The 20,272-nt window shown below is 42.3% G+C and overlaps 1 protein-coding gene across 2 annotated transcripts in view; it reads left to right on the forward strand.

Moving 5' to 3' along the window:
• The window catches only part of Tmem273 (transmembrane protein 273), a 31,736-nt gene extending 19,537 nt beyond the window's left edge, over positions 1-12,199 (forward strand). Inside the window, exons 2-5 of one of the 2 annotated variants that reach the window (XM_015498954.2) lie at positions 1,491-1,544; positions 2,363-2,503; positions 3,959-3,989; positions 11,034-12,199. In XM_015498954.2, the coding sequence (XP_015354440.2) occupies positions 1,491-1,544; positions 2,363-2,503; positions 3,959-3,989; positions 11,034-11,058 (251 nt within the window). In that variant the 3' untranslated portion in view covers positions 11,059-12,199. The remainder of the gene's footprint in view (positions 1-1,490; positions 1,545-2,362; positions 2,504-3,958; positions 3,990-11,033) is intronic. The other variant, XM_048807486.1, reaches the window with a different exon arrangement.
• The last annotated feature ends 8,073 nt before the right edge of the window (positions 12,200-20,272 follow it).

Below are 20,272 nucleotides of genomic sequence, written 5' to 3' on the forward strand. Positions count from 1 at the left end.
CTGGTCTTTCCCACCCAAGTCACCTCTTTCCTTTCGTGGGAAATGGCTTGTGGCACTTTCTCCTCTGCCTTTTCCTGGAAACTTGAACATAAGAATGAGGCTGGGACCTAACCATTTGTCCCCAACCCAAGCCCATTTGGCCATGGACTTTTGATGGTTTGGATGCTACCGTTCCCCCTTATATATGTTTTTGCTTTCTGAGGTTTTATTTACCTATAGCTAAGAGCTATCTGAAAATATTAATGGAAAAATCCCAGAAATAAGCAATTCTTAAAGTTAAATAACTTTTTATAGTATCCTATTATAATTATTTTACTTTACTATTAGTTATTATAGCTAATCTCTTACTGTGTGTAATTTGTAAATTTTATCATAGGTATGTAAGGTTTGGTACTCTGTGGTTTCAGGCATCCACTGGTGGCCTTGGAGGGTATTTCTGTGGATGGGGGGTACTGTATTTTATCATTACTTTCCTCTGATACAATACAGGGCTCTGCCACTTTCTTCTGTTAGCTGTTGGGCACATTAAGTCCTTATGGTCTTGGCTCCTCATTCATTCAATGGTAATAGTCAGTGTCCATCTCACAGAACCATTGCTGTATTAAATATGTGAGTGCCTGTTCTGCAACCCCATATCTGTCTCAAAGTAGGCGGCCAACGAACACACAACTTCCTCTCCACGTCTCACAGTCTTACTCAGCCTGTCTGTGACACCACCAGACCTGTTTGAGCAGGACTTCCTGTCTTAAGGTTTCAAATCCTGGCTAGAAGTATGAGACACCCCATAGCATGTTCTATCACTTTCACTCATTAACTCATTCAGCAGTCATATATTGATACCTGATGTGTCAGATGCTGGGTCAAATGCTGGCTATGTACTATGCAGCCCAAGGGGAAGACCAGAAAAAAGAGGCATTCAATGGGTTAATAGCTGAGAAACTCTTAGGATGGTGCCTGGCACAGGGGGCTGCTATGTAAATGTTCCTAAATAAATATCAGCATTGGCAGTGAGGTGGTATGCATGGTGGCTATGGGGCCCCAAAGAAGCATTAGGAAAGTGACATAGAACTAACAGCAGGCAAGGAAATAGAGGGGAACAGATGGGGCCAAGCAGAAGGAGTGGGCCAGGGCAGGAGATGCTCAGTCCATGTACTAGGGAACTGAAAGTTCTACCACTCCCTGAACTAGGGGCCTGTGAAAGTGACCAGGTTTCCTAGCCTTGAGGCAGGCTAAGGTTGGCATGTGGGTCTTATAAACTGTTAAGCTGCTGTTTTGCCTGAGCTTTGCAGAACCTTGTCCCTGCTCTGGGTTTTGAGGAGGAGGTGCTAGCATCCCTACAACATCCCACGATTCTGTGGCAATCAGAAGTCCACTGAGCTCCTGAGGGTGGTCGGGGATGTGGTTTGGGCCTGTGACCCCATGGCTGATCTCAGCAGCTCTGTTCCAACCTCTGGCTTTCCAACCAGGATCTGGGTTTTCTTTCTTTGCAGATGTTGGAGGAGCTCAAGTGCTGGCAACAGACAAGTCTGCTGGGGAAGAAATTGGTAGGTGGTCTCCCAGGTTATTCTAGGTGCAGATGAGAGTCAAGAAAGAGACCCTCCAAAAAGCACACGATGGTGGGTGGCTGCTGGTGTCAGTTTCCTGCTGGTCAGCACATAGGACTGGGCTGGGTTTACCTGCAGGCCAGCCTGAGTGGCCAACAGCTTTATCCTGGGGCCAGGTCCTGCAAGCCTGTCCTCAAAGGAGATATGAGACATCAAGGGCACCTTTGTCTCCTCTCTGTGTCTGATGTTCAGCTCCAGCACCCACAGTGCCCCATGTGGTAGCTGGGATCCCCCAGACAACCGCATCTGCCTGACTCCTAGGACTCCCAGGCCAGCCCAGCCCACTTTTGTCATGTAGCATTAGGGTGAGCTCCTTGTATGTCTTTCCAGCTGATTCCACGTCCCTCAAAGACAGGACAGGACCTTATTTATTTGCCTTCAGCCTTGTCACATAGCATCAGACTAACACACTCAATAAATTAATCAATCAATTAACGAAGGGATAAGTGAGGAAGGGCTACAGGAGACCACAAAGGTTAGCTGCCCACCACCTAGGGCTGGGGTGAACTGGTCACCTCAAGGGCTGACTTTGAATGACCTTAGAAATGTCAGAATTGTTCCCATAGCTGAAGTTTTCCAGTGAGATGGGAAATGAAGAGAATTAATGTGCTCTCAGGAGAGGGGAAAAGAGGCTGCCACAGCAGGTCTGAGTGTGGAATGTGAAGGTCCAGATGCATGACTTTGGACTTCACCAGAGCTGTAGAAGAGCTTTGCAGGGTGATGAGTAATCCTGTGTTCAATTCCTACCTGTGCTGTAGATTTTAAATACGCCATCATTGGGACTGCTCTGGGCTTTGCCATATCCGCCAGCTTCCTGGCTCTGAAGATCTGCCTAATCAGGAAGCACCTGACAGACGATGACTCTTCAGACCTGAAGACTGTACACCCGGCCTGCAATGGTAGGGGGCCTGTGACACTCAGACCCTGCTCTTCCCTGCCTGAGAAGGGACAGTGCGTTAGTCAGCTTTTCTTTACTGTGACTAAATACTTTAGCACATCAACTTAAAAAGAGAAAAGGTGTATTCTGGCTCACAGTTTTGAAGGTTTCAGTCCATGATTGATGGGCCCTCTTGCTTTGGGGCCTATGTAGGCACAGTATGTCACAGCAGTAGTGCATGGTGGTAGAAGTGCCTATATCTCAGGGCCAGGATGAGAAAGAGAGGGAAGAGGCCTCCATCTAATGATCTCCTTGGAGAGGCCTCCAAGACCTAAGGCCTCCCATGAAGTCCCAGATTTTAAAGGTTCACCTTCTCCCAGTAGCACCCTAAACTGGGGATGCCTTTAACACCTGGGCACTGGGGAAACATTCCTGATCCAAAAAGTAGCTGACAGTGTTCTGGGAAGCCACCCACCATGAAGCATGGCTGTGAGGGCAATTCCATAACAACAGCCAGAGAAACTACAAAAACCCCAAGCCCAGAGCCCCATAGGCTTCAGGCAAAAAAGCGCAGTGGCCTCTCTGTTTCTGTCTCTATCTCTTTCTTCTTGTGTCTCAGTCTCTCTGTCTCTTCGGTGTCTCTCTCTCTGTACTTTTCTTTTTTCAGTGGCTCTTGGTATTCCTGAGAACCAGTTTCCAGGAGAAAGGTGGAAAGAAGACGAGCAATTGGCTTATAAAATAGATTTCTATCCTTTTATGCAAATGATGTGATCAGATAAAATTGATCCCAGGAGATCAGGTGGTCCTAAGCATGAGTGGGTGGTAGAAGGTGCTGCGGTCATTGTTAGGTGGACTAAATTGGGCAAGTCCTTCTCAGACTGGTGCCTAGCGGTCCCTTATGGTCCCAACAGAGCTGGGCTCGGGTGAACCATGGTGTTGCTGCCCCTGTCCTGTGGCATCTTCAGAAAAGGGCCTCCTAAGCTGATGCAGAGCAGTCAGCTTCTGACTTTTTGTAGAGAAATGAAACTTTGATTTACAAGCCCTTTCTCTCAAGGTGTCACCCACAAAATATTCTCTGCCGTGTTAGTCTCTTAACACCATGGTGATGCAGTTTTCCATGAGGTATTTCTGAGGATGAGGAGGATGGACCCTCACTGTGTTTCTGGAAACTTCAATCATGATCTGTGAAAATATGTGGAAAGGGGTGGTCAGGGCCATGTGCAGCACCGTGGGCTTCCAGGTGCACAAGGACGCCGTTGGTCACCAGCTTATCCCTGAGGTTGTATCCCTAGCAGGAAGAGGGCAGGATACACTCTGTCCCATACCACTTCCCAGCCAGTGACCCCAGCCCAGGAGCCAGCTTCTCAGCACTGCCCAAGTTGTCTGGCTCTGGCCCCTCACATCTGTAGCTTTGGTGCTGAGAGCTGCCCCAGGGGCCACAGGACCTCCTTCCTAATGCCCTGCTTTCTCTGTTTAGACACCATCGTGCGAAAGAAGAGACCCTCAAGGTAAGGTCGATGCTGAGGTGGTCAGTGAGGGGGTCACTTTCCCTTCTGTCTTAGCCACTACCTCTCTGCTATCAACCAGCTTCTCTAGGGGACTAGAATGCACCCCATACCTCCCTCCTCCTGCTCTCTGCTTTGGATCAGTGGGCAGTTATCATGAGAATAGGGGACACAGGATATAGTAGCCCAAAGGGGCTGGAGCTTGCTTTTGTACTCCCTGGATTAGATTCTGCCCCACCCTGTGCTCAGAGCCCTCCAGTGCATCTCCCATGCTCAGAATGAGGTAGGCAGCCCCTGCCCTGACCTGGTAGGGAGGATATAGAGTCTGTCCCAAATTTCTTAGCTTATTTGCTGGTATCTGGCCACTCTGCTTTAATCCACGGACAGTCCTACCTCGGGGCCTTTGCACTTACTATTTTCTAACATGGGAATACTCTTTTCCCCAGATAGCCATATGCCTCATCCCTCATTTCCTTCACATCTATGCTTCAGTGTCACCATTTCATTTCAGATGGCCCATTATAAATAGAAATCTCCCCTCCACAGTTCTACCTGGCTTTATTTTTCTTCATAACTTTTCTACTAATTGACATTATAGGGATATGAGTTTGTCTCTTTTGGATGTTTGTTGTCCTTAAAATGCAAGCTCCTTGAGGGTAGGGTCTTCCTTTTCATATCTGTAGCCCTGTACTTTGGATAGTGCCTTAGGATAGTGCCTTAGGATAGTGGATACTCATGCATGAATTGAATAAATAAATGAATGAGCATGAGAGAAAACAAGCTCCCTCACCCTACAGAGGACACAGGCAGTTATAAGTGACTTCTGTCTGGTGGAGGGACCATGACAGAGCTACACACATGTGGCATGAGGTGCAGAGGGGTGCACAGCTGGCTGGGAAGCAATAGGTATGGGGAGAAGGCGAGCCTCAGTCGGCCTGTGGAAGGAGCAGATCAAACAGGCAGAAGGAACTCTGGCACATGCAGGCTCCCTTGGGTACCATGGAAAACATCTGGCCAAGAGCAAACGTTAGGGCAGAAGCAAGTGCTTCATATGGAGGTGCAGAGAGAAGGGGTTGGGGAGAGAAGAAATTTCTACTCCTGGAGGATCCGATGGTCTTGTGTTAAGTGAAGGATTCTGAACCCTGTCCTGAAACTCCAGCCAACCACTGATGGATTCTAAGATGGGGAGAGATGGGGTGTTTTTCATTATGGGAAGGGGCTCAGGTGGAGATGGGGAGCCAGGCTGGAAGTCCCAGTAGAGATCACAACCTGCTGCAAAGCCCTGCTGGAGGAGCAAGCTGGCTGGAGGCCACAGAGGAGATGAGGGAGGGGCAAGTTCTGGAGTATTTTGAGGCGTTAGCCTAGAGGAGGCCATTCCCATAAACCAGATGGGAAGATTACAGTCGTTGTTTCAATAATGAACCTTTTGAAACAAAGTTCCATATAAGGAGTGTGAATGTGAAGAGGTACTGGAGGAAGATGGGTGGGCAAAGGAAGGGAAGGAATAGAGGGACTTTGGAAGAGAAGGGAGGCACAGTTCAAGTTTCCAAAACTAACACTGGATGGAGTCAGGCTGAATTCAGGAAGGCGGTAGGCCCCAAAGAAGCAGTTAAAGCAGTTGATCACAAGGAAGCCATTCTCCTGCAGTCGGGCTTCACGTGTGCTTTCTGTCTTTAGGACTTGGTAAATGAACATCCTCTCTCTCTCTCTCTCTCTCTCTCACACACACACACACACACACACACACACACACACAGGCTAAACCTCAATTTCTCTGAGAGGAGAGTTTTAAGAATGATCATTTTTACTCAAAGAGAGGAGGTGGTCACTGCCCCACGGTGACGGTGGCTCTTCTGCATGCCTAGGCAGGGATTGCTAGCCACTGGCCAGAAACCTTACACCAAGACAGCTGAGAGACCAGGAATCAGCATCTTTTTGGATGCTGTGGAACATTCTCACAGGGTGAGACTTTGGCAAGACTCAGAGTGAAGCGGTGGGCCATTTGCTGAAGTAGAGCCCAGGAAACTGGGTCTTAACAGGAGGATAGTTTTTTTCTCCTCCACTTATCAAGACCTTTTCTTTGACAGTGGCCAAGCGAATCATTAGTCAATTTAGTTCAATTGATGAACAACAAATTCCAAACATCTCTCTTTGTTATCAAGCTGTCTGATTGGCTGAATGTGTGCTTCTCAGTGCTGCTTTGGGGTCTCAGAGTGAACAAAGGCTGCTTGTGCCACACAGGGGCAGCAGGAAGCGGGACAGGATCTTGGTCTCCTGATTGAACAAGCCCTATTCTTAGGAAAGAGAACACCTCCACTGGCTTATCTGAATGATGCTTTCACAATCCACAATCCCCAACCTACTTCTCCTCACTTAAGGAATGGCTCATGCACTGTAGCTTATATGACAGGCTCTGTATAATGTGCACAGGGTGGTCATCCAAGGCCAGAGTGCTTTCCTGTCTTCTCTCTTGCCTTTTGTCTATTTAAAAAATCTTCAAATACACAGAAGGAGTGAAAGAACAGTACCTTGAAAACGTATACCTCTTGCACCCAGATCCACTAACATTTTGCAGCTTTTGTTTTATCTCTGTATACAGAACCTCCCCTTGTTAACTGATCCACTTGAATATCAGTGTAGATATCATGAGACTTCACCCCTAAATATATCACCATTTTATCTCCCACTTAATCCCAATACAATGACCACTCCTAAGAAGATAATATCATGTATTATCCAGTCCACATTCAAACTTCTCTGATTATTTCAAAAGTCTTCTTTTATTCCTCTATTGTCCAATCCAAGAAAAACCTTTGTATTTGATTTTGTCTCTTTTAGTGTCATTCAGTGTTGAAGGATCTCTCTCTTTCTTCTTTTCCCCCGGGGGCATTGCACACTTTGAAATATCTAAGGCAGTCATCTTGTATAATGTCCCATGTTCTGGATTTGTATGATTGTTTCCTCCTGAGTAGTTTCAAACTGAATTTTTTTGTCAAGAGTACTACGGAGGTGACATTGCTTATCTTTTATTGTGTTGTGTCTGCAGGCACGAAACGCCAGGCCAGTTCACTGTTGGTAAGGCTTCGTTTGATGGCTTGGCTACGGAAGCAACGTTGGCTCTCTGCATTACAGAGATTAGAATGTTCCCCTCTGTGATTAGTAAATAATCCGAGGGTTGCTACTTGGAGAGCATGTGAATTCCCTGACCCCTATCATTTCTTTACCCACTGATTTTACATCTATTCATGATCTATGCCTGAATCAGGCATTGCAGCTTATGGTTACAAAATACTCTTTCCCATTCAAGCATATTCTTTCTACATTTGGGGACCAAAAGGCTTTTTCCTGTCTCCTCTTTTCTTCTGTTCCTACTTGCTAAGTAATATCACTATTGACTTCAGTACAGTACATTTTAATTCATTAGTATCATGAGTCTTTTTGATGCTCAGATTGTCCCCAAATGGCTAGTACATAGTATTTCTTGGCAATGGTGCCTTTGTGACAGGACCCCATTCTTCCTGGAGTGTTTCCTAGACTTGTGACACTACAAGTTACTCCAGGCTCACCCTGTACTTCTCCCACCTGGAGTCAACTGTTTCTCCAGGGACTCCTGATTTTTCTTTTTTTTTACTGGAGAGTGATTTTTAGAAACCAAGGTCTGGACACATTGTGTTCTCATGGCCACTAAGATGTCATTGTTTCTAGGTGTTTTCAATGGACAGTCAAGAAATATATATTCAAGTCAATAATTCAGTGTCCTAGATTTCATCCAAAGCGTTCCCCAGTCCATATTTCTATTTTCTCTCTTCTTAAAGTGAAAACCCTGGTTCTCAACCATATAAAAATATGACTTAGGGCTGGGGATGTGGCTCAAGCAGTAGCACGCTCGCCTGGCACGCGTGCGGCCCAGGTTCGATCCTCAGCACCACATACAAAAAAACAAAAAAAGATGTTGTGTCCGCCGAAAACTAAAAAAATAAATATTAAAAATTCTCTCTCTCTCTCTCTCTTTAAAAAAACATAAAAATATGACTTACTTGTTCTATCCCAATAATACACACAAAATACTTCCAGAATTCCAGCATCGTACAGCTACAAACTGCTTCATAAACTTGAAATTTTATTTATGGTACTTTCTGCTTTTAGCATTTAGCCCTCTCTGTGTATACAGAGTACTGTGTTCAAATCCAATTGTTTTCTCAGTGTGGTTAATACTATTGATTTCTGATATAGCATTAGAAACACTGGTTTGAGACTATATTCTATTTTAATATTTTCATTTTTATTGTTTAACAATTTCATTTTTGAACATGTAAGTTTATTGACTTTTTTATGTAGTCTTCCATGAAAAAGATATTTTATTTTACTTTATTTTTGATTAACATGCATTAATTGTATACACTAATGGGGGGTCAGTGCAATATTTTAATGAATGAATACATTTAATGCCTGAATAATCAGTGTTCACTGATTAAACCCAGCCTCTTTATCTGCCATATCCGCCTTCCCTATGTCCCAGTCTCTAGTTATCACTATTCCACATTAAGGTTGACTTTTTTTTTTTTTTTTTAACATTCACCTGTGAGACAGAACATGCAATACATGTCTTTGGGTATCCAGTTTATTTCACTTACATAATGCCTTCCAGCTCCATCCATTTTGCTGCAAATTACAGGACTTCTTTCTTCTTTGTGACTGAATAATATTTCACTGTGTATATATGCTACATTTTGTTGCATACTTCTTGTATAAGACTATTTTCATGTGTTTCAAGGAGCTCTCAGATTTTACTCTGATGAGGTTCTTATGTTTCTTGATAAGTTCATTATTTTGTTTTTGTTGTTTTTAAAAGATAATTTCCCATTAAGTCTCCTACTTGGTTGTTGACTGTATATTGACCCCCTCTTTTGTATGTTAACATCACAGTGGTTTCCTTATTGAATGCTTTTATTGTGTTTGTTTTTCCCTCTATCCCCTTTAGTTTGCATATCTTCCTTCTCAATTCTTATGCCTCTAATGGTTCTCTCCTTTCTGACTGTATTGGGGAAAAACTATCCATGTTAAATAACAGTGGACACAGTGCACAGACTTGCCTTGCACCTGATCTTGGTGAAAAATACAACAGTAGTGTTCATTAAATAAGATGTTGGCTCTGTGGCTAAAGTGCATATATTTTATGATGTAAGGGAAGCTTCCATCAGACTCTGTGTTATTGAGTTTTTAAAAAATTTGTTCTAATTAGTTATATATGACAGTAGAATGCATTTTGACACATCATACTTAAATGGAATATAACTTCTCCTTCTTCTGGTTGTATAGGATGTGGAATTATACTGGTTTTATAGTCATATATGCACATAAGGGCAATAATGTCCGATTCATTCTACTATCCTTCCTACTCTGAAATGGCCATTGAATTTTTTTTAACAAATCTTTTCAGCATTAGCAATCATTAACTCATCCTCAAATGATATAACCTGATACTCCTATTGGCTAGCCAGAACATAGAGGTACATATTAGTTTATTTAGTTTTCCTTCTCTTCTTATTGGCTTCTATGATCTTTGGAGGATGTGGTAAAACATTGGCTTTAACAGCACTACAACTGCATAATATCCCCAAACTCCTTCCCTTTCCCTGTACCAGTCCAGGGTATCATGTGGCCTAATTCACTTACTCATCCAGCCAGCAGATGCCATCCTAGCTTCTGCTCAGCTTGCCTTTTACTGCAGGTTGTCCCTGGCTCCCTTGTGACTGATGATACACCCATCCAGAATCATCCCTTCCTGTCAGAGGTCAACTTTCTCCATGAAATAGCTCAGCAGGTGCCACTTCCCTCATCTCAGAGCTGCCAGGAACAAGAGTGGCCTGCCCTTCTGCGGTACTCACCCACTCTGGGCATCAGTATTTCAAATGCAAATTCTGGGACATCCAGACACTAAATATCCCCTCCTTAACAACACTTGCAGGGGCGTTTTAACTCAGGGCTTATTAAATCAATAGGAGAAATAAATTCTCTGCTCAGCTGGTGGGTGTCCAGCTCAGCAGATTTGAACTCTGTGTTCTTCTGGATCAACAGTTCTTTAAGGTAGATCCACAAACGGCATTGGATTGCCCTCTCTTAGAATACTTTCCTCCATTTCTCTCTCCATTCTCCCTCAGCATGACTTGCTTGTTTGCAACTTACTTGTCTTCAGTGTTGCCTCATCTGCCAAAAACTCTGTATCTTTGACCTTGACCTCCTTGGTCCTCAAATGTAGCCTAGACAGACATGTGATATTCATTTTGTGGCCCCTGCCTGGCTTGTCCGTTAATGTTTCTCTCTCCTCTGTCTTTTTGCTGTTGCTTTTCTCTCTCCCCTGGGGAGATGTCAGATGTCAAGAGATTGTGACTGAATATGCATAAGGAATACCATATGCAATTATGCAGCATTTGAAGTAAACATAAATACATGCTTCCATTATTATATAATTATATAACTCTTATCAGGGTCTGATTTGGTGCTCTGACCTTTTCTTCTGTCTTCCTCTTTTTTTTTAAAACACATCTATGCTTCCCTTCCCTCCTGTCTAGGCTGGTAGACTAAATATAGAAAGTCTCATCCATTTAACAGCTTATGGTTCAGACTTAAAGGCAAAACTTTCTACCTATCTTCACATAGGTCTATCTACTTTGTTCCTCATAGCATCTGCCCAGATCTGTACAAACTCTTCAACTTTAGAAAGTGACACTTTTCCCCAAATATATCTGCTGACCTTAGGGATGACTTCTTCCCTTTTCACCAAAGCAGATGAGGTGTTTGTGGTCTTCAGCTCAGCAGGCACAAAACAACCTCAAGGTTGAGCTTTATCTGAAAAATTCTCCTTTACCTGGAAGACACTGGCCTTCAGGCCTCTTTGTACGTTACACACAAAAAAATGCCCCAGCTTGCTGCCATTGCTGATGAACTCCTTCACAGCTGCTTAATGTGGTGCATAAGCACACAGTGATTAGTCAAAGCAAAGTCTCTTTGTCTAAATATCTTCCAGATCTTTCTCTTTCTTTCCAGAGATGCTCAGGTGATTGAATTGTAAACAAGTGGCTTCTCTGGGAGAGATTCAACTGTCTAGACAACAGAATCTCAAAATGTTTTGAATTTGAGCACTGAAGGCTGGTTATGAAACGTCACATGGACTCAATATACAAGGAAAATAATAGGAGGACTATAATCAAGAGTGTCTCTGCTCTGAGAGAAAGTATTACTCCTTTTCTACCAGAAGTAACTGCTCAGGGTGAGTACGTTATCCAACAGTAAGAAATAGGTAGAAGCCAATGAATGCACATCATCTAGCTTGGTCCACCATGTTGGAGCTGTTCATGCTTCTACAGGGTCATTATGTCCACATCAATGGAACCTACCCACAGCAATGACTCATGGAAGTGGGAACCAAACACAAGATGCAGCTTCCTCAGCACTACCATCTTATCAACAATTAAATAGCACTTGCAGAACCATTGGCCTCAACTTCTTAGCTGCCAGGAAACATGGAGACCATGAGCCAGTCTCCAATGCTATCAATGACTGACCTTCTAAGGGAGAAATGGTAGCTTGGCTTGGAGTGAAAGAAAGTGCTCTTGACAGCCATGGGCTGGGCCTGTGGCTGTGCAGATCTCCAAATGAAGGAGCCAACAAAGGATTAAATGAGAAAGCAGATGGTGTGCCTTGTGAAGAACAACACAAACATAAGTTATCATTGGTATCCTCAGATAATTATTTTGTGGTGAGTTTTACAGTTTGTATGGTGCACACATGGAAGACAAGACTGGCAGAGGCTCAGGAAACCCATGTCATTCTCTTACTGTCATCAGCCTAATATTCTGTGGCACAGGCTCCATGAAAATTCCTCTTGCCAGTATTATCAACCCCATATTTCTAGGAATGCCTTATGGAAGTCTCTTTGCCTTTCCATTCTTCAAAAATCCGGGTGCCTTTGTGGACTGGTTCTCCTTAAATTGGGTTAACTCTCCTTGTGTGTGATGAAAGATGAGCTATATTTTTTTTTTAAAAAAGTGCTGTGTTATAATAATTTGCCTGGATTCCCAGGGCATCTTTTATCTAACTTGATAACAATGTTGTTCATTAGCAGCCTTTGTTAACTGATAACCTAAAGTGGTAACGTGGTACTCATAAGCAATTTTCTGTGTGTAAGATAGAATAAACCATCTTGTAAGGGATCTGTTAATTGATTTGCTTCTTTTAGCAGCATTTTAATTAAGACAACTGGTTTGTGAATGGCAGAAACACTCATGAGCTGAAGACGAAAACCTCTGGTTTCTCAGTCACCGTTTTATGTTCCATACATACAAAGCACCATGGGATCCAATCCATTGCCACAACTTGTGACATATTTTCCTGGAATCATACCTGGAGTCTGATTTTGTTTTAGCCCCTCATAAGGGTCCCTGTGTGAAGTCAGGGACAGTCATATATTGCTTAATGATGAGAATGCATTCCAAGGAATACACAGTTGGTCAATTTCATCATTTTGTGAATATCATGGAGCACACTTACATGAACTAAGTTGGCTATGACCTCACTAGGTGATATAATGTTATAGGACCTTTGTCAGACATGCAGTCCATTGTTGACTGCTATGTCATTATGCTATACATGACAGGATGTGAAGGCCAGTGTCCTTTCCTTGGGGTGTAAATGCTATCATCATCTAGGAAGCAGAATGGTGTGGGAGTCTTTGGCAATGAGGTCTCCCTGGCTTATATCCCAAACCAAGCTCAATGGCTTCATTGTGGAAGTCCTTCCAGTTCTATTGGAAACTCTCCGAAGCCCCTCTTGGCAGCTCCTCGCCCTGGGAGGAGTTCCTAGAGATGGTGTCCAATGGGTAGTAGCTCTTGGAAGGATTTGGAAGCAACTACAGGAAGTCCCTGTACCTGTGGTGCATGCAATGTCTTCAGTTAGGGACATTCTGACATGGTTGCTTCATGCTGTGATTTGGAGTATATTAGCAGAGCCCTGGGCTGGGATAAGCCTTGTCCTTTTGGCTCTGTATGCCTTGGGGCCCCCAAAGCACATGCAGTCCCCTGACAGCTCATTACAGCCTGGAGAACACCATACTCAAAGGAAAGGACAGATGACTCTGAAACATTAAGAGGAAAGAGACATGGATGAAGCAGGCTGCAGATGGCAGCAGCCAACCAGAGTCTGAGGATGTAACTTTGGTTTAGGGCCTCTTGGCCTAGTACCTAGGGAAAAGGTGAATTGGGGAAAAGGTGAATTGGGAGAGGGTTATCTGATCAAGATCAATAAATTAAAAATCATCTATCAATTTATATCTATAAATTAAAAATGTTTATGCTACATCTCTAAATTAAAATTAATTCATAAAAATTAAACATGTCTGTATATGTGTGTCCTCCACTTTGTGTGTTAAAAGTATATGTATCATGATGGGCTGGGGTTGTGGCTCAGAGGTTGAGCACATGCCTAGCATGCATAAGGTGCTGGGTTTGATCCTTAGCACCACATAAAAATATAACAGAGATATTGTGTCCACCTATAACTAAAACATAAAAATAAAAAAGTATATGTATCATGGGCCAGGCACGGTGGCACACACCTGTAATCCCATTGGCTTGGGAGGCTGATACAGGAGGATCCTGAGTTCAAAGCCAGCCTCAGGAAAAGTGAGGCACTAAGCAACTCAGTGAGACCCTGTCTCTAAATAAAATACAAGATAGGGTTGGTGATGTGGCTCAGTGGTTGAGTGCCCCTGAGTTCAATCCCCAATACCCTCTTCTTCCCAAAAGTATATGTATCATGCAATTCTCAGAATTATACAGAGTTCAGAGGATTTAATACAGAGTCTTTTTCATCATCCAAGGTTGGAAACAGCTGAGACACGACAAGTTAGGCAGGTGGAAATGGAAATATCAGGTGATTCTACTTTTCCGACGAGTCATGGCATGCCAATATCTCTCAGTAACCTTGGCCAGTCCAAGCAAGAGGGGAGTGTGGCTGGGGCTGGAGGGCGTCTGCAAGGACATAAAGGACAGACTGCTTTGGAGTGGACTTTCAAGGAAGAGATGCCAGGACTCACTGAGGGTTGGGTCTTGGTAGGAGAGAAAAGAAGAAGGAGGCTCATGAGCCTCATCCCCAGGTTTGGAAGCCACTGGGGAGGACCAGAGGAGCACTAGCCTGGGGAAAAGTCTGCGGCTGGGTCTTTTGTCTCTAATGTTGATACTTAGGGAACCCAAATGGGCTGCATTTGGAGAGCATGGACTTCACATTTCTGTAGGTGTTCAAGCCCGAGAACTGGGGTTAAAAACAGTGTTCAAGATTGCTCTAACACATGCTTGGAAATCCATGAGAAATCTCTGGGGAGAACCAGCCTGACTCCTTGTCCCTGGGATGGAGTGTGCATACAGGGTTGCTTAGGCAGAGGAAGCAGAGCCCCAAGATGCACACAGAGAGGGCAGTGGTTGTGACAGGAAGCCTAAATGGATCAGGTCTGGGCTGTGTTCAGGGCATAGCCTGCTGACTGATTCCTTCCCTTCTGGGTCATTTGTCATAATCTAGACTTGTCAGATTAATTAATCATCCTTCAAAGAATATGAATTTTCACAAGCATGTTATCGTTGGATGACAAACAAATGGCACGTCTCCCAGGCTGCGCATGCAGAGTGTGGGGTTGTCACTCAAGCCCCATCAGCCTAGCCTCGCTTATCAGCATATTTTAAGTCTGAATATTCACGGTCCTTAATTTCAACTGACTTGTGACTTTTGCATCTGTGGCCACTCTCTATGAAGTGCAGAATAGTGTCATAATATGTAGGTTCTGCAACCAAAAGCTGCTTTGTGAACAGGGCTGAAGAACTGAGCAATTCCTCAGTTTTATCACCTGTACAGTGGGCTCATAGTTGTTCCTACCCTGTAGGGTCTTTCTGAGAATTGAATAAGGTAATGCATGTAAAGCTCTTAGCACAGTGACTATCGTCCGCACTCAGTAAGCATGAATGTCATAAGTACATTTACCATTGGTTTTGGTCAACTTTTACTCAAGAGGATGAGAAAATAAGATTAAGGAAGTTTCTCATAGACACTAACTTGTTTATATGTTTTTAATAAAATTTTATTTTAGACAGCTTTAGATTTATTTAAAATTTTGTTTTAGACAGCTTTACCAAACATTTGGGAGGATGATTTGAAGTTCCCATATGCCCCACCCCCCAGCCTCCCTATTAGAAACACTGTGCATTGATAGAGTACATTTGTCACAATTAATGAACCAAAACTGATACATTACTAATCATTGAAATCCACATATTATTTGGCTTTTCTTAGTTTTTTTTACCTAATATCTTTTATTCTGGTCCAGGACCCCAACTAGGATTGACATTAAGTCCTCAGGTCTTCTTAGAGATTATGGCTCTTTTGATTGTGGTGGTTTCACAGACTTTCCTTGTTTTTGATGACCTTGATAGTTTCAAGGAGCACTGATCAGACATTTTGTATACTGTCCCTCAACTGGGATTTGGCCGACATATTTCTCATGAAGATAAATTTCTTTAAAGCTAAGTTGCATGGAAAATTGATTGGAACTGTACAAAAACCAATTTTTCACTAATTTTATTATTACTCATACAAACAAAATTAACCGGATAGCTGACAAATCCCACTTACATTTGAGCTGGGTAGGTTAAGTAAAAAGGAAAACTTTTATTGTTTAAATAAAGCAAAATTGGACTGAGGGTGTAGCTCAGTTCTAAAGTATGGACTTAGAAAGCATGAAGTCCTGGTTTCAATCCCCAGCATCAAAACTAACAAATACATAAAATAAAGTAAAACAAGTCTTTCTAATGAGGGAGGGGCTGCTCTGCTTAGCATCATACAGCCACTGTGTGCTTTAGGTAGCAGAAGGGACCAAGGGAGCACTAGGGTAGATTTGACATTGCTGTCCTCCCTCAGCCAGATGAGATGCTAAGCCACTTTTTTTCTTTTCCATTCTGTGGACAGTCGGGGAGGTCTTGGTGGTGTGGTTGGTTCACCTGGGAAAGGAATCAGAGTTGCCCATTATTTTTCTCAGCAAAAAAATACCCCTTGGGAATCCTTTACCATGTGGTTCTGCTTTTTATTTCCTCCCCTGAGTTTAAATCAGAAGATGACACAATTGCTGACCATGTCCAAGAATCACCCCAAATCTGTTCTGATGGTGTCTACAGCAGCAGCAGCTGCGAGGTTCTGCTCCTGTCTCTAGTGGCTCACTCCAAGAGGAGACTCCATGACTCTTGCTCATGCCATTCCAGGGGCTCCACCACTGCCTTTGCAGAAGATGAACTTCCTGCCTTCACCAGCCTTCTGAAGCCAGGTCCTGTTGATGGCTCCTGCCTCCCCATCACACCATGACCTGAGTTCATCCAGTCTGGGTGTAAGTGGGACTGATGGCGCTCTGGTGTGGGTCCAGATGGACCCCAAATTTCCATGTGTTGAATGCTTGGTCCCCAGGTTGGTGCTTTTGGGAGGTGATGGAAAACATTATAAGGTAGAGTCTTCTGGTCATTAGAGGCATCCCCTGAAGAGGATATGGGGAACCCCTTCTCTTCGTCTTTTTTTTCCCTTCATCTCAGTCATGAGGAAAATAATCTTGCTTTACCATATGCTCTTGCTGTGATGTACCACCATAGGCCCCAAACAACCAAGCCAATTGATCAAAAACTATACCTTTCATCTTTAGTTATGAGCTAAAATATTCCTTTCTTTTCATAAGTTGCTTTATCTCAGGTATTTGTTATAGTGACAGAAATATAGCCATAAGGAAACAACTGGTTTCAGAAGGAAAATAATACACAACAGAAAAGGAGGAAGCTTTCTCAGTTAGAGGGTGGTGGCAGGTACCTGCTACCTTTATTGTGTTCTGCGGATATTTCATTTAATTAAAATACATCTACTCCTCTAAGCCTAGACTTTTTAAATGTACAATTGGTCATCCCTGCTTGTGCATCCATGATTCAACCAATCATAGTTCCAAAATATTCAGAAAAAAATTGCATCTGTGTTAAATAGATATGTTCCCTAAACAATCCAGCATAGCAACTATTTACATAGCCTTCACATTACATTTGGTATTGTAAATAATCTAGAGGTATTTAAAGTGTATGAGAGGATGAGTATGGTTTATAGGCAAACATCATGTCCTTTGTATGGATTTGAGCATTGTTTTAGTCATCTTTTTCATCATTATGACCTGACATGAATGACTTAGAGGAAGAAAAGTTTATTTTGGTTCTTGGTTTCAGGGGTCTCAGTCCATAGATGGCTGACTCCATAGTTCTGGGCCTGAGGCAAGGCAGACCATCATGACAGAGGAAAGCAGCTCAGGACAGGACATCAGGAAGAAGAGAGCTCTGCTCACCAGGGACAAAATATATACCCCAAAGGCACATCACCAGTGATCTATCTCCTCTAGCCACCCCTTCTGGCTTACCACCCAGTTAATCCACTTAGATGGATTAATCTACTGATTAGGTCACAACTCTCATAATCTGATCATTTCACCTCTGAAGGTTCTTGCATTGTCTCATACATGAGCTTGGGGGACACCACATATCTAAACCATAATAAGCATATTCTGATTTGGGTAACTATAGGGGGTCCTAGAACAGCTCCCTGTAGACACATGGAGACAACTGTAGTTTCACTCACAATACCAGACTGCCATGGCTACCAATGTGCTCCTTCAAGAAGGGACCTGTTCATTGGGCATGATAAGGATCTGAACTCTAACCTCGCTGGCTGAAGTCTAATTCTTCCTGTTCTACCTCTTACTATCTGTGTGTTACCCTCCACAGTGACTCAACTTTATCTTCCATTTCTTAATCTGTAAGATGAGGTTGATGACCACAAGGGTTGCTAGGATCTTCCAAGAAATTATGAGTTTGAAGAGTGTTCAAACTTGTAAGTACTCTATATAAATGTTCCTTATTGTGATATATAGTACGAGACACTGGTAAAAATAAACACAGAAGACAGAGACGTGGCCTTGATCAGAGGAAATCTCAGGCAAGCAGGTGAGCAAGCATTGTTTTTGAGATGTGAACAGGGTGCTTTTGCAGCATGGGGGGGAAAAAAAGAAAATCTTGACCACCAGCAGAGTGACCTCAGTCTGGTTTTAAGGACTTTGCCAGGCAGGGAGGAGGGGCAGAGCATTCTGATATCTGGTGTGCCAATATCCAGAAACATAAGAGAGCACAGCAAAGCTCAGGAAGGTCAAGGAATCACTGTGCCCAGTAAGGCTGCATGGAAGGAGGGTCAGGAAGACTAGGGTCAGACAAGGTCCTGTGTGTTGGGCCATTTGGCCATTTGTGTTTTGTGAAATTGGTTTTATCTTTCGCAAAGTCACTGCAGAAAGACAGTAAGTGACTATATGAAATGGAAGTTCTGAGATGCAGAGGAAAGATCCAGAAGTTCTAACATTCATTTAATAAATGTTCTAGACGAAGAGAGCAGATAGAACAAAACAAAACAAAAGCATGTATATATAGAGAGACAATAAACCTCAGCAGAAAAGGAAGGATCTAGTGAGATAAAGGCAAAGCTAACTACATCCAGAAAAATCCAAGCAAAATTTGAGAGAACCAAGAGCAAAGAACATAAAATTACCTGGAAAAATATGAGACTGTTACTGAAATTAGATTTCTTGTTGGCAGAACTGAATAAAAGATGATAAAAGAGCAACGTTTTCAAAACTTTCTAGGGCAATGATTCCATTCCACAATATCCCATACCCAAACTACCACTCAGATTAGAAGGCAGAAAATGAGAAAACAAAAAGAAAACAAACACTAAAATCCTTATGATAAGCAAATAATGTCCCGATAATCCATTCTGACAGAGAGATTAACAGATGAACTTCAGAAAATGAAAAATGAATTTAGAGAAATAAGGATCCTCTAAATTTAGGATCAAGGAATTGGCAGTAAACAAGGATGCACATAAAATTTATATTTCATGGGGCTGGGATTGTAGCTCAGTGGAAGAGCGCTTGCCTAGCCTGTATGAGGCCCTGGGTTGGATCCCGAGAACCACATAAAACTAAAATAAACAAAATAAAGGTATGAAAAATTTATATTTCAGAAAGTGATGATTGATTTTTAAAGAAGTGACACTAATATCATACATTAAAATCCCACCTGATCTCAACATGGGCAGTTGTATGGAAGAAAAGGAGGAGAAATGAAAGCATTCTGTTGGGAACCTCATGCAGACCTTTTTGTGACAAAATGTGGAGGTATGATTAATTCTACATCTTGATAGAAAAATTTAGTATTTAATTTGCTTAGTGCAAATTCATGAGAGGACTCAGAATTTTTTTAAAATAGCATGAAAAACTTTTAAATAATTGTAGTCCAAAGAAGGGGAAGGAGGAGGAAATGAAGAAGGAGTAGGAAGAGAGGGAAGAAGAGGAGGAACAAATAAGAGAACATCATAAATAAATAGCAAATCTGGGTAGCAAAAACACGTGTTAATACAGAACATTAAATGTGAATTGATTAAATAAATGAAATTTACCTTTTAAAAAACCATTTATTTTGATTTAAAAATTCAATCAGATGCTGTTTATAAAGGACACAACTAAAATAAAAATTGCAGTGTGATTGAAAATAGATTAAAAATTTAAAATCTGACAGAACTTTCCCATGTACATATATGAATATGTACTAATAAAACCTCATATCATGTACAACCACAGGAACGGGAACCTCATTATAATAAGTTATACTTCATGTATACATAATATGTCAAAATATACTCTACTGTCATATATATCTAAAAATAATAAATAAAAACTTATGCTTTGGCTGGGATTGTGGCTCAGTGGTAGAGCGCTCGCCTAGCACGTGTGAGGCCCTGAGTTTGATCCTCAACACCACATAAAAATAAATAAATAAAATAAAGATATTGGTCCAACTAAAAATAAATATTGAAAAAAACATATGCTAATGCTTACAGAAAAATAAAACAAATGTAGAAGTTGTAATATCAGAAAAACTGGATTCAAGTGAAAAGCTTGGCAAGGTTCAGAGGAAGATATTTGACACTGATTACCCACCAACATAATAGAAGCACATGAAGCTCTCTGTACCTAAGAGCATAGCTCAGAAATAGAATGAAATGTGACATTCACATGGGGAGAAATTGTCAGAGGTTTGAAACCATTTCTCTCAAAGTATCAACATACTGGGTGTGGAATTTCCTTTAAGTAGGCCAAAAAGAAACAAAAAAAATAATCTCAA

This window comes from Marmota marmota, unplaced genomic scaffold (assembly GCF_001458135.2).
Source record: "Marmota marmota marmota unplaced genomic scaffold, marMar, whole genome shotgun sequence".
Taxonomy (NCBI): domain Eukaryota; kingdom Metazoa; phylum Chordata; class Mammalia; order Rodentia; family Sciuridae; genus Marmota; species Marmota marmota.